We start from the raw sequence: 14,153 nt of genomic DNA on the forward strand, positions 1-14,153 counted from the left end.
TGTGCAGTTATACAGAGCCTCTGAATCCAACAAGATTTTTATAGATGAATTCTTAGAATTTAAATTTTTTTATGGCTACTAAATCTGAAATCCTTTTCAGTTTAGGTGATTTTATTGTCCACATTAGCTGTCCTTTAAACCCAGTGACCCCCTGCCCCCTCCTTTTCTTAAAGGGATTCTGTCAATCATTGGTCCTGTGTTGATATTATGGACCTAATTATAACTGGCCAAATAAGCAGCATCACTTTATCTGATCATTGGCCCATCATGTTTCCCACCTCTCTCCTCCGATCATCCTAAAGTCTGCCAGGAATCTATGCCAGGCCCATCACCAGATGCCTTCACCTCTCTTTAGAGTCCCCTGCTAATCTAGACACATCTGAGCTGTGGTCAGCATTCAGGTCCATCTGCACCAATGCCCCTCAGAAAACTAGAAAACTCTATAATTATAAAGTTCAATGCCACAACCCGTGCAGTTAGAGGGGGAGTACAGGAGAGCTGAGCGTACACGGAAAAACAAAGTCAGGTGTTCTACCAGCATCTGAGGTAATGTCTTACAAAATGCCAACAGCATATAGAGAGATTTGAATATTTTTCTGACATTATTTTCAAACATAACCATAGACCTAAAGTAATACACTAAATATCATCACAGATATATAGGAGACACCCAGTTGTATCTCCATTTGAAACCTGGTGTTTTATTTGATTTGGATTTAATATTTCTTAAACAACTATATTGTCATCATAACTATGGTATAATACACATAAAAAGTCACTTTTAGCTTTTCCCTTTTAGGGGTCGCCACAGCAAATCGTCACACTGACGACTCACATGTTGACATTTGGCACGTGTTTTACACCGGATGCCCTTCCTGACCCAACCTTGATTCGAACGTGGGGCGCAGCGGCGAGAGCGCTACGCCTTAACCACCAGCCTACCAGGGATGGCTATGGTACAATACACAAATATATGAAAATGTGTATAATTCATATCTCGTTGTGATGAATAAACGTAAACCAAATGGTGTCTAAAAGCTAAGCTGAGAGAAATACTATTCTAATTTTATTAATGCAGTTTCTAATTTATTTTTAATTTTTACATTTTTGTTAAAAATTAACAGAAGCATACAGAACCTGAAAAGTAAAAGATCTAGACAATGACAAACATTTGTTTTATTATCCCTCTATAATTTGGTTTCATCCAGTGTGGAGCCATAGGTGGCTTTATTCTGGGCAGCGTCTTCCCTGTGGCGGGCTAGTTTCCTGCAGTGGATGAAGACGTAGACAGGATGGATAAACGCCTGCAGAGTGAGGAGGATCAGAGCAATGTTCACCTGAAACAGATCAAAACATTCATTTATCAGAAGTCAGTCACAGCATCCCACAACTGTCAGTGAGCCCTCTGCCTGTGCGTACCCCACTGTCCTTTTTTTTTTTTTTTTAACTAAAATTTTCTTAACATACAAACAAAGGGTCTCCGCCCAGAGCTCCTCTGACCAGGGTGAAGAAAGGGTACTGCAGCAGAGAGATGACACCAGACACAGACATCACCAGGCCGTAGAGCTTCCCAAAGTGACAGGCTGGAAAACTGAGAGAGATAGAGAGATAGAGAGAGAGAGAGAAATGTCACTTCCACGGCTCTGTCGAACTTTCTGACCTGTACCCACAGTTGTCTTTCAGTTTTTAATCAAGGCAACTTAGATATTTCAGTCACTTTAAACTTTAATCATCTGCAGTACAGTAACATTTTACAGTATATCATGAAACTACAATTGACACCTGTATCAAAACAAATTATATTTATTTTTCCTTTCTGTCCATTTTACTGCTGCAGCGGTAAAGTAATTAGCAATTATTTTGAAGTACCTCAGTTACAGATTAATGTTGCTCAGTGTAAAAATAATTTTTGTAAGACACCTGTTGCAGTGACCTGTATGCTTAATTATAAGCACTAAAAACCTGTGCTAATGTTCCTGAGGAGAGAGCAACTGTTTTTGTGTTCTACATTTTGTAAGGAGAGAATTTTTTTTATTTCAAAGAAAAAAAATCTGCAAGTCATTTAGGCTCTTTGTGTTAGAATTGTGCATTGAAACTCTGTTGTGAAAACTAAACCAAAGAGATTGTAAAGTAGTTTAAAAGAGGCTGTAGTTTATATTATCAGCTTGATAGTCTTTTAAGAAAATTGCTTGTTAAGTATGCTTCAGTGCTAGTGAAGGTAAATTTGTGACTACTGATACAGTTTGTCCAAATGTTTTCCTCTGTTTCCACATAATGTACAATATGAATGTTTTTTACACTTTCCTCCGGCCACAGTTGTGCTAATAATGAATTTGAAATCCAAGCACAGACTAAACATTGTATTACAATTACAGAGGCAGTTATATAGGTATTTGTACTCTTAGCAGCACTCATTAGCATTGTTGTAGTACTCGAGTCCAGGAATCAGACTCGAGTCCGACTCGAGTACTCCACATTTTCCAGACTTGTGACCTGACTTGGACTTAAGTACTGATGACTTGGACTTGGACTCTAGCATTGACTGCATTCGGACTCCGAAGTTGGAGATGAGGACTCAGATTTTTTTTGTTATAAGCCATAATAATTTGGCATAAGACATTCATATTAAAACCCATTTGTCCACACCATGCTGTACCCTGCACGCGCCGCCTTTCTATAAATTATTTTTATGTATCAAATTGCCAGGCATTATAGTGATGCAATACACTGTTAGAACGTTTGGAATATAAAATGGTGAGAACTGTGTCAATTATGTTTAATGCAGACCCTGAAGACTCCGACTCAGGTAATGGGGACTCTACTCGAACATAGCTCAGACTTGACAGATTATTCTTTATTGACTCGGATTCGAACACTGGGGCCTCAAGACTCGACTCGGACTCGAGGTTTAGTGACTTAACTACAACACTGCTCATTAGTATGTGTAATGTGTGGACTCGCATTCCAGAGCTGACAGGAGTGACAGGAGGCAGAAATCATAAGTGGTGCTGGTTTGGCTGTAGGATTTGTTGGGGTTTTGTAACTGCTCTTCATTCATACTGGGGCTTCAGAGAGGGAACAGGGATACCACATTAGAAAATTTGACTAATATCTTTTACAGTCCAACAGTCTGTAGATGTTTTATAGAGTGTTAATGGTTATAACTCTCCCATTGTTTGCTCCACCTTGCCAAATTAAGCATGATAGATAGTGTTGTTAAACCAGTATCTTTGCAATTTAACAGTATAGCTATAGAGTTTTTAAAATAATAGAATGTGTAAAAAATCATGATGACAAAATGTAATACTGTGTCCCACATTACACAGGAAAACTGCATTCACACAGAAGGTGTGAAAGGCCTTGAAAGCCATTTCTTTTATGTTGTCCACCAACCCTTTGTGTGTATGTATGTAATAGGTGCTCACGCAATGCTGAGGAAGGCTGCGTTTCCGCCGTAAAGGAAGGAGCGATTGAGAACTTGCAGAATAAATGTGAGGTACTGCAGCGGCAGGAGAGGAACAGAAGCACACACAGAGAAGAGCAGGCACTGCAGGGAGGTCAGGAACAGAGACAGACAGGAGGAGCGCAGGTCTGCCTCCCGCTCTGATTCTCCTACAACGGGGAAAATGGTTAAGAAGGAATACGTGAAGTTGCTCAGTTGCAAACACACGAAGAGAGCCAGTTATAACACTGGTTACTGATTTACCAGGAGACAGAGGTTTTCCCCTGTGTCTGTCCATGATGAGTCCATTCCAGGGTGCACAGAGCACTCCACACAGCTGGGTAATGGCAAATGCATTGGTGTACTGACTAACTGAGGGAGACACAGTGGGAAGGAAATGACCACAGAAAGGATAGAAGAAAACGTGGGGTTGGGGTTGGATGATGATAAAGAGAAGCCCAGTAGGAGATCAAGGAGAAAGATTTAAATCATGGACAGTCAGTATGTGTGATAATAAAGTTAGTGATTTTATAGTGAGTTACCCTGGTTGGGGTCATTGTTGGCCAGCCGGTTGAGCATGGGGTTGAGCGTTCCGATAAAGAGGTAGTGTCTCAGCTGTATTATGGACAGCCACAGCAGGTGCCACAGGAAGAGCCAGGACAGCACGCAGCTCCGGAAACTCGCCACTAAATGTGAAAAATCACATGAGATCTGATGGAAGTGCTTTTTGCAGTTGAATAAATGTTCTAATACTTGTGTTAGCCTATTTAAACCTCAATATTTGAAAAGGAAGAATGCAGACTCCAAGCTGGACACTGGACAAAATTTTAACTCAGATGAAGAGCCTAGTACGAGTGGTGGTCAAAAGAAAGCAAAAACATTGAGCTCAAGACAATACAGCAAAAGTTTACTTTCACCAGGGATCAAACTGCACCGACTTATACTTTGTGTGTTGGGAAAAGCTATCCAACACTGCCATAGTCCCAAGCAAACTTAAACACCATCTCCAAACAAAACACCCATCACTTCAAAACAAGAACACAGACTACTGTGTTAGCCTGCATGAACACACAAAGAAACAGGCAACTTTAATGAGAAAAACCACAAAGACCTTTATTTTAATAGCCTTTACTGCTATAAAGGCTAAAACAGAGACAGAGCTGTTGAGGAAGAGCTTCCTGCCAGGATATCAGCTTTGTATTCATCTAAACAGGCCCAGGTTTCACGCTGAGTATAAACAAATTAAAATACTAAATTGTCATTAAATATACTGTATTAGGCTAAATTGTGTCATTTTGTTATACTTTTGGTTGGCGGTGTGCCGTGGGAATTTTTGTAATGTAAAAAATGGGCCGTGGCTCAAAAAAGTTTGAAAAACACTGATTTAAAGTGCATTTGTTTATGGTTTGTATTTTCTCCTTCACTTCTAAGTAAAGGAGCAGTTTACCTTTAAATAACTAACATTTATCTTCTGCTTAACTCCAGGCCATTTGATAGTACAGTGATATTTAACTGTACAGGGGAATTGGTGTTTCCCTGTAGTTCCTTTCAAAATAAACTTAGCCACTGTGGTCATCCCCTCACAGCTCAGGAAACAGGTAGAAAGTGTCCTTCACAGCTGCAACAATTAGCTGATTAATCAATTAGTCAACTGACAGAAAATTTTGAAAACTATCTGGATAATTGACTAACAATTTCAGTTTTTTTTTTTTTAAGCAAAAAGCCCTGGTTCAGCTTCTCAAACGTGAAGACTCACTACTTTTCTTTGTCATATGTGACAGTAAATTGAAAATCTTCAGCATCTGAACTGTTTATCAGACAGACTGGGTACTGTGAAACTGAGAATGACATTTTTTGACATAGAAAGATTAACCTAAGTAGGTATCAGTTTCAGTCCTGTGTCCATTAAATTATAGCAAAACAACTGAACCACAAAAACTGTGTACTTCCTGAGGTGGCTACATCTGGTTGTGCACCTTATTGAACTTTAGATTAGATGAAGACTTGCTGATAAACAGTACTGTGTGTGTGTGTGTGTGTGTGTGTGTTGTAGAGGAATTAAGGAAGAAAAGTGCACTGTGAATAGAATAATTGAACATATGATCTTACATCTGTATAGACAATTAGAAACCATTTTTAGTTTGGAATGTTTTCAAGTCCCCTTTGAAACGCGATTTATGTACAAATTTATTGCTCGACCATGTTCTCCAAACATACATTTATGGATCTTAAGAGGGAAAAAATGGTATAAATTCTATAAATACTGAACCTCCTGAGTCTTGGGCCTTTGTACTTTCCTCAGGTGCTGGTGCTGTGTTATCCATCCCACTCGACTCCTGTAAAACTGTCATTGCACAGTCCTTCATGCTTTCAAACTTCTTCACATTGTAAGTGTTGGCCTTTCCACAAGTTAGTCTGAGCATTAGAAAAAAAAGTATCAGAGTTATGTCTCATCCATGAAGTTGATCTGAAAAACCTCAGTGAAAACAGCTGCTACAAAATCTATAAAGTATTCTCACCCATAGGTGTAGTTTTCAGGCAGAGGGTAGGGGATGTGGCTCTTCGGCATCAGCAGAAAGGTTCTCAAAACATGTATGATGCTACAGAATGACAAAAAAACAAAGGAGGAGCAGAGAGAGACTCCCTGTTCATATAGCACCTGGAAATGACAGGAAAAACTGGTGGTAAAGCTCAACAAAAAAATGAGCAATTTAACAGAATTTAATGTACAAATGAAAATATATATCAAAAGAAGCACAGAGCACCATTACCACTAATTGTGTATTTCCATCACATTTTAAGTTAAACTGGGTTTAAAGAGCCCATGGGTGTTTTTCTGTCAATATGGGGTGCTGTGTGTACATTAATGAGGAAAAAAATGAACTTAAATGATTTTAGCATAAGGCTGCAATATAACAAAGAGTGAAAAATTTAAGGGGGTCTGAATACTTTCCGTACCCACTGTAAGTCAGAAAACAAGGAAAAGCAAGCCATGGGCTCTTAAATGCAACAAAGAAAACTGTTTGAAATCTTGTATCTCATAAAGTATGTACCAGACTTATATTTCCTCTGGCTGTAGATCAAATTAGTCACTGTTCTATGCACAGTAATGACAAATGTTTAGTGTGTCTGCCACTGCAGCAAGCTGTATACTTCTCTAGAGTCAACTCTCTGTGGTTGACTTTAGAGAACTACAATCATGAAATGTGAACTGCCAATCTAATAAATGATTTCTGATGCTGCCAGAATGTAGCATTATATTGACCTTGATGATGAAAAACACAGCTGCGGAGGAGTCAAAGGCCCCATTGTAGACGGTGATGACGGTGGAGCGGTGAGTGGTGAACAGGTTGCCCACCTTCTCGACACACAAAGACATCAGTGAAAAGTGGATACATTATTGGAAATCTCAAAAGCTACAATGAATAATTATATGTAGCATGTCTGGCATTTTTTTATCTTAAAATATTTTTAGAGGAGCAATATGGAGTATTCACCTGTATGTTAGTTAGAAGGAGCAGAATTCCTCCCACAGCAATGCAGGACAAGGCAGGAAAGAGCAGCGCTGACAATGCTATAGGACAGTGGACTCAGTGAACTCACCACACTTTGTTATCCTTCAGAAAGTATTTCCTTGATTTTGTAGCTATGACATGATTATGAATTTATTCCTTTTCCTTTCATTCACAGAGAAGTCACGTGTTGTCATTGTGGAGTACCATGTGTAGACTGATGAGAAAACAAATGAATTGTATCCATTTTAAGAGCAATTTGAAGCATAACAAAATGTAGAAAAATGAAAGGGTCTGAAAACTTTCCATCCCCACTTTATCCCCACTATTTGATTAGATTTTACCAAGATGGTGTATATGCCAGCTGTGACTGAGTAAACATTTCGTTTCACAGGTTGTGCTCTAAAATGGTTTTGAAAGAGATGCAACAGGAACACAGAGAGCTAGCTTGTCAGAGGTTTGCTAGCTGTACTAGCCAGCAAGCGAGCTAACTTCCATATTAACTTTATTTTGCCATTATGGTTAAGTGTATTTTTAAAAATAAACTAGATTTCATCATACTTAAGTAATGTTAGATGCTCACATACAATATAAACAAACTATTTGGGAGAGATGAATGTATGTTTGTTAGGCTAAAACTGTGTATGTCTGCCTGCTTTCTGGAAGCCTTTCAGCATTGGCGCAATGATACACACTTAAAATGTGATGTGAAAACTATTTCTATGTGTGTCTATAATCATTAACTCTAATGATATAAGGTTATGTAGTTGCTACAGATGTTAAAAGGGGTTAGTGAACTGTCTGAAATGGTCACAAGGGGGTAGTATTTATTATCTATGTGAGTGCTGGAGTGCCATTACCTGCACTAGAGAAGGCCACAAGAAGGGTTCCAGTAGTATACAGAGATCTGGAGAGATACAAAACTTGTTTTTGAGCAGACACGTCTATGTCGTTTTCATTTATCTACCAACGATACACACAATCAGACTCACCAGAAGGACTGAAGACATCTTTACATATTAAAAACACAACAGTAAACAAAAATATATTAGAAAAATTAGTTTCCACTCTTATGAATGGTGATGTGGAAACTGGTCTGTGTTTTTTATGGAAATGCCCAATTAAATAAAAGTTTTAAACAACCTCCTTGTGCCACCTAAGAGTGCTTGAAATATTTTTTCTGTCATTTTTGCTGCAGTTCAACTTTGAGTGCAGCTTAAGGCTTTCTGGATTTGTTGGATGTTTTGGATTGCAAGCATGAGGCTTTTGCCCTGTTTTAGTAAATAATCTCTTTGGTTGACACAGATCATTTCATTCTGACTGGCAGATGATCAAAACTATGGTGCATGCCAATAATTAAAGATTTGCTTCAGCTTACTCTAGTAAATAAGTAGTCAGGTTTATCTCCCAATAACTTCTTTACTTGCTTTAAACACATGCTCAGTCTGAGTGTTTTTCATGGGTGGGCTTTTAGCTGATGACTTATATCATGTGATCTATTTCACATATGCACTGTGCACAATAAACAAGTAACCTAAATAGTCACTGTGTAATGCAAACACAGCTACTTTAAAACACCGATATGCTTGTAGATGTTTGCAGACATGAAGACATGAGTGAAAATGCACCATAGGGATAAACAGTAGCTCAGTTAATACTGACTGTAAAAATATGAGGGTCTGATCAGGTCTGGGGTCAAATGAAGCAGGCTCTGCCTGAGCGTAATCTCTCTGCCTGTGTCAGACACTCCCAACCTTTATCTCTGTAACCCTTACTGAGCCCCTTTATCCTAACTGTAAGCTGTAGAAATGACTCAACTGCAAACTGAAATACTGTGTGAGCTTGAATAATAACTTGTTTTCACACTGCTAGACTTTTGCTATTTCTGCTGAAAACAATTTCAGGACAAGGTAGTGCATTAAAACTCAAGCATTTGTCTCATTGATGATCTGAGGTTGGACTAATGTCTTTTATGGTGGATTAATGTCTCTTAAACTACAGATAAATAAACATATGATTTAAAAATCAGGGTATGTTTACCAGTTAACAATTTTTTGGATTAACATGTTCTTAAAACACTTCAAAATGGATGCATCTGGGGTCTTTGACTACAGCCTGGATTGGCTATTTTAGTTTGACAATGAACTCACATTCCCAGCAGCCTGGCCACCATGGTGCCAAACTGATCAAATATATAGCCATTGACTATAGTCGAGAAGTTGTTGAGGAATGAGGCGATGGTGAAGACCAGGGAGAACTGCTCATCCTGTCTGCTACAGTCTGTGAGAGAGAAACAATGACAAGCAGATGAAAAGAAGCAGTGAACGGCCCAAACTGATGAGCACATCGCCACAGTAGCTAATGGCAGTAAACAATCTAAATGAGGCATTTACTGGCAGAACAATCCCACCACAGGCTCCATTCAGTAGCTGTTCTGACATTTGCAGTCATATCACATATTCTTCTTCAACAGGATTGTAGGACTTCTCATCCATTTTGGCTTAAAAGTTCATTGCTGATTGTAGGGACAGGTCAAAGGTGGAAACTACAGAATTAACCTTGTGGTGAGATTGTTTTACCAGCTGTTTGTTTTTCCGTTTCCAGTGGGATGATAATGTTGCTCTGTGTCTGCTGGCAATTATTAGCTAAAAATATTTGCTTTTGTTTAAGCCATAACTCAAAGGTTGTAGTGTGTTTGGGGTGTTTGTTAATGTGTGTTGAGAATCTTCTTCCCCCAAATAGCCAACATAAACTATTAATGCAGCTTTATTTGTGCTTTTTTGCTTCATTTTCAAGAGATGTGTCTGTGTTCTGTAAAGATGAAGTAGTCTTTCTTTTTATAAATCAGCCAGTACCTTTCTTTGAAAAGTGTGCCAGATATTTTCAAGCGGGTCACACACTTTCTCTAGGAAATATTCTCTATTTAGTCTGATACTGGTGTTTTAAAAGAACAACTACTTTCTAAACAAGAAATCAATTTTTTTTCACCAGCAGGGACACTTTAATGAGCGTCCCAGCAACATGACCACCTCTTGAACCTGAACCCCAGCAGAGTAGCTCACCTGTACTGTTCAGGGTGTCGTTGGTACCTGGGATGCTGACACAGAGCTGGCTGAAATATCCATCGTCCTTCAGCACAAACACCAGAGAGGCATAACCAAACACTGCTCCGGCAAAGCACAGACACTCCAGCATCCCTGAGGCCAGAGTCAGCCAGTAGCGTGGCCTGGTACCAGCCTCGTTCCTCTGCATAATTCACTTCCTGTCCGTAGGGCTCCAAAAGGGGCAAACGGTGTTTCCAGTATAGGCTGGATCCGCTGAGAAAGTTGTTTCCTCTGTGGTTTTCTGTTCCTACAGTGTCTTCTTAAGCAGACTGTTTCTAGAGTTTTGCTCAGCTTGTCCAGGGAACTTCAGGTCTCTGCTCTATAAATGTTTCTACGACAGAGGACAAATATAGAACAGGTGTGAGGGAGATATTAACTTCTTTTCCATCTTTCAGTTAGAGCCCAGACAGTACAATATGACACAGCATATTGTTCCACACCTTTGCAGCAGTGCTCCCTGTCACAGGCTTTTATTTTGCTACACTTCCACTTTAATACAGGAGTGCGGAATGAGCATCAGTGTAGCGGTCTGAATGGATTAAATACATAACATACAATTAACCATGTGAACCAATTCATACTCAACAATTATTATTTTTCTACAGTCATTTTAATGCATTTAAAAATTATTTTTAAATTAAATATTGTTCTTGCTTAGTGTGGCTGTGTAAAGATGCAGAGGATCCCAAGCAAGTCCTTGGCATTTCTCTCCACACCAGAAACTGAACTTTCAACAGTATTTGAGCATGTTTACTTTGTAGGCTACTCTACTGCTGCTCACAACAGTGTGTTGTGTCCAGCTCACACGGTGAAGGTGGTGCATCAAGTCAACACCGAAAATGTAATGTTGGCACAGGTTTAAGAAGCGTCTGCTTAAACCTGAGCAGAAGCTGTGGAGCAGCTCAAACACTGAGTGAAACAGCTGCTGGGACACTAGGATGACTAGGTTAGGTTGGGTTGGGTTGGGTTAGGAACTTTATTTTCCACCTGGTGTAAAGTTGTTTTTGGCTTCACCTCAACAACAGAACACATGGTCACAGATAATACAAAATAACGAGTACATGTAAAAACACAAGATTTTACAACAGAAATATAAGCTAACATTAAAATAGGTTAAAAAAATGAATAAAAAATATAAATTTAAGCGAACTGGAGCACAACTTCTGGGATTTGTTAACACATTTGAATTCTCAAATACGGGATACTCAGATAAATAAAAATGTTATTTGGCTGGAATACTTTAAATGGAGTCTCTAATTTGGTTTAAAAGGCTCAACTTACAAAGCGCCATCCGGTAACATCAGTCTTAATATTTTCTTATAAATTAATAGAGTTCATGCAGTAAACTCAAATCACACAAGGGCCGAAAATTAAACCACAGTCACAGCTGCGGGCTAAATAGGATTAAACCGACAATGATTTAACCAAAAATATGAACTTGAACAGACTGCAATAAAAATTCAACATATTTTTTCCTCAACAATAACATCAAGCCAGCATCATTTTTGCTGTAGCTTTTTTGCACATTTCCTGCTACAACTGCAGTCTGTCTTTTAATTCTTTGACAAATTGTTGATGACACAAAAGACACACGGGTTTTCTCCTTGCAGCTGAAACATATATTCGCTTTCCCACCTTTCGTTAAATTGCCTTCCTTCTGCATCAACCTTTCTCTTCTTGGACATGTTGGGATTAATTGTTGGTATTTCTCCATCTCACTTATCGGGAAGTTGCTGGTTAAATGCGGGGTGCTAAACACTGCAGTCTTTTTGCAATACTTCGACGTGCATTGTGGGAGATGTAGTTTATGGTCAGTGTACGTTTTAAATTAGCGTAGACTTTTATTTTAAGACAACCATACGCAATTTAAGATTTCAAGGGCCACATAAAATGATTCGGCCTTGAGTTTGACACCTATGCAGTAGAGGAAAGAAACTAAGTCCATTTGTTGAATGATTGTACTGACACTTTGAGGTACTTTCAGGGAAATATTGTTGCTTATTTCTTTTATTTAACAGCTACATTTACAAGTTACTTTGAGTTGCTTTGCGAATTCAGATTGTGTAAACAACAATCAATGCATTATATACTGTACGTATTTTTTTTTTTCAATGTAATTATTCCTTCACATTAAACTCCCCAGTAGCATGTCCATATTGACCAACTCTAACATCAAAATTCGGCTAAAATATGAAAGTATTAGTAACAATTGTCTTAGAATTTAATGTAATCTATTCAGCGTTATCATACAATAATGATAATGCATACACTGAACAGTCAGATGTCCCTCATCTTTTCAAACTAAACTCATAACATGAGGACAGCAGACACAGCGGTACTCACTGTAATCCAGATTAGTTCTGTTAATCTCCGCGTAGTGACACATCGCACAACGTGGACGCAAAACTGCCTCAAGACGAAACGTGACTATAACATGTTTTTAACATTTGATGTCGCAACTGTTATATTACCCAAATGACAGTGTGTGTATTGAATGAATGGTTACCGTGTAATTTCCAGGTGGTCCAAACATGACAGGACGTTTGTGCGGGGAATCCGTAGGACAGTGATGCGCCTCGCACCCAGCGACAGTCTGACGGTCGCACTGTCTCTCTGTGATCTAGCTGTATTTGCAAGTGCTGCATCTGTACAGGGCGGGGAACCACATTAACGAAAGGGCATTATAAACGCAGTAATTCTCGCTATAGTCTAATCTTATGGACTTTATGTTATTCATCCTATATGATCGTGACAGCATATTTAATGTAACCCATTCTGTCTCTGATACTTAGAGATAAAATGTACTACAGAACAATAAATACACTTAAGATCACCAATGAGATGACATGTTTTGTTATATGGTTCAAACACAGGGCCTTTTTAATAATGATGTTATTAGAAACTCTAGTCATTGTGGTGTGGTTTGTAGGTTTGTGTGGATAAACATAAATTTGAATTATGAATACATTTCTCATTTACTTAGAGTATGTCAGGCAGCTGATGTGGCCTCATCACCTTAGGTTTTTCAGTAAAAATGCTAATAAATAGACCTGCCTGGTTAACTGCGTGTAAATTGCTTGTCCACTTTGCTTATAGTCTGTGCAGAGCTCTCTACACATAAATAAATCAAGGTGCAGGATTGGCCCTAAAAGTGTACAAATGTTTTGTTGCTCCAGCTGTACCCTACAAGAACTGTGCCTTTGAAATTGGTACATTTTTGTACCTTCTTCTCTGTACCTCTAAAATAATATCTTTGCACCCCCAGTGACAAAAAATGTACATTGCAGTACAACGTTGTGTCCATTGGAAAGGTACTGGGTTGGTACCCAATGAACTACAGCTGGAGCAACAAGCCATTTTGTACCTTTATGAGTCAAACATTTACCCTTAATTAACAAACAAATACATTTATAATTATTCACCAAAGTTTTATTAATCAAATAAATTCTAAATGCAAATTCATAACTCATAAGTTATTTCAAAATTCACACTCAAAATGACAAACTGCAAGCTGATATAGTAAAACATTATTGTAGAATTCAAATTCAAAATACTAATTCACAACTTGTAACAATCTCAGAAATTATTTAAAAGTGAAATTATAAATCAAAAGCATTTTTCCTAAATGTCTCAATCCACTATACAAATTATTATCAATTGTACCTATGTCAAGTGATGTGTGGTCCAGCTCATCTCCAGATCTGAGCAAAATCCAGCCACTGTCTGTTTTTACATGGTGGGCATGAAAATGTGAGTCAAAGGCCAACGGGAACAAAATTTTACAGCATGGAATCAACATTAAGAATGTTTTTGATCTGCCCAAACACAGGAATTTCTTCAAGATGTACATGGTCTAGTGTCAACACATTTCTAACTTGATGTTGTCTGCAGACATTTCAGAGACGCGTTGAATTACTTTGCCCTCTATCTCTCTGACATTTTGACTTACTTTGAGAGAAGCCTGAAGGTTAGTGGGTAGAGACAGTAATGGTGTGCTGACATTTTTAACAGGCACCTTTTCACAGCAACCCAAGATATAATGAGGTGAAAATTCAGTTATTAGTTAGAGTCTTAAAATATTGATGGTTTCCTTCA

At 38.5% G+C, this 14,153-nt stretch overlaps 1 protein-coding gene across 3 annotated transcripts; it reads right to left on the reverse strand.

Moving 5' to 3' along the window:
• Nucleotides 1-1,111: 1,111 nt before the first annotated feature.
• On the reverse strand, nucleotides 1,112-12,738 carry slc43a3a (solute carrier family 43 member 3a). 3 transcript variants are annotated; one of them, XM_020596086.1, is made up of 13 exons: nucleotides 12,565-12,738; nucleotides 10,017-10,389; nucleotides 9,105-9,234; nucleotides 7,815-7,861; nucleotides 6,940-7,016; nucleotides 6,708-6,800; nucleotides 5,962-6,101; nucleotides 5,712-5,857; nucleotides 3,985-4,128; nucleotides 3,707-3,814; nucleotides 3,426-3,612; nucleotides 1,468-1,591; nucleotides 1,112-1,337 (listed from the first exon to the last, which is right to left on the reverse strand). In XM_020596086.1, exons 2-13 carry the CDS (start codon nucleotides 10,204-10,206, stop codon nucleotides 1,188-1,190), a joined length of 1,536 nt encoding a protein of 511 aa, XP_020451742.1. In that variant the 5' UTR covers nucleotides 10,207-10,389; nucleotides 12,565-12,738; the 3' UTR covers nucleotides 1,112-1,187. The 3 variants fall into 3 exon arrangements, with proteins under 3 accessions (XP_020451742.1, XP_020451741.1, XP_020451743.1); XM_020596085.1 differs by lacking the exon at nucleotides 12,565-12,738 and adding an exon at nucleotides 11,694-11,873; XM_020596087.1 differs by lacking the exon at nucleotides 12,565-12,738 and adding an exon at nucleotides 10,499-10,583.
• Nucleotides 12,739-14,153: the final 1,415 nt, after the last annotated feature.

Source organism: Monopterus albus, unplaced genomic scaffold, assembly GCF_001952655.1.
Source record: "Monopterus albus unplaced genomic scaffold, M_albus_1.0 scaffold29.1, whole genome shotgun sequence".
Lineage (NCBI taxonomy): Eukaryota > Metazoa > Chordata > Actinopteri > Synbranchiformes > Synbranchidae > Monopterus > Monopterus albus.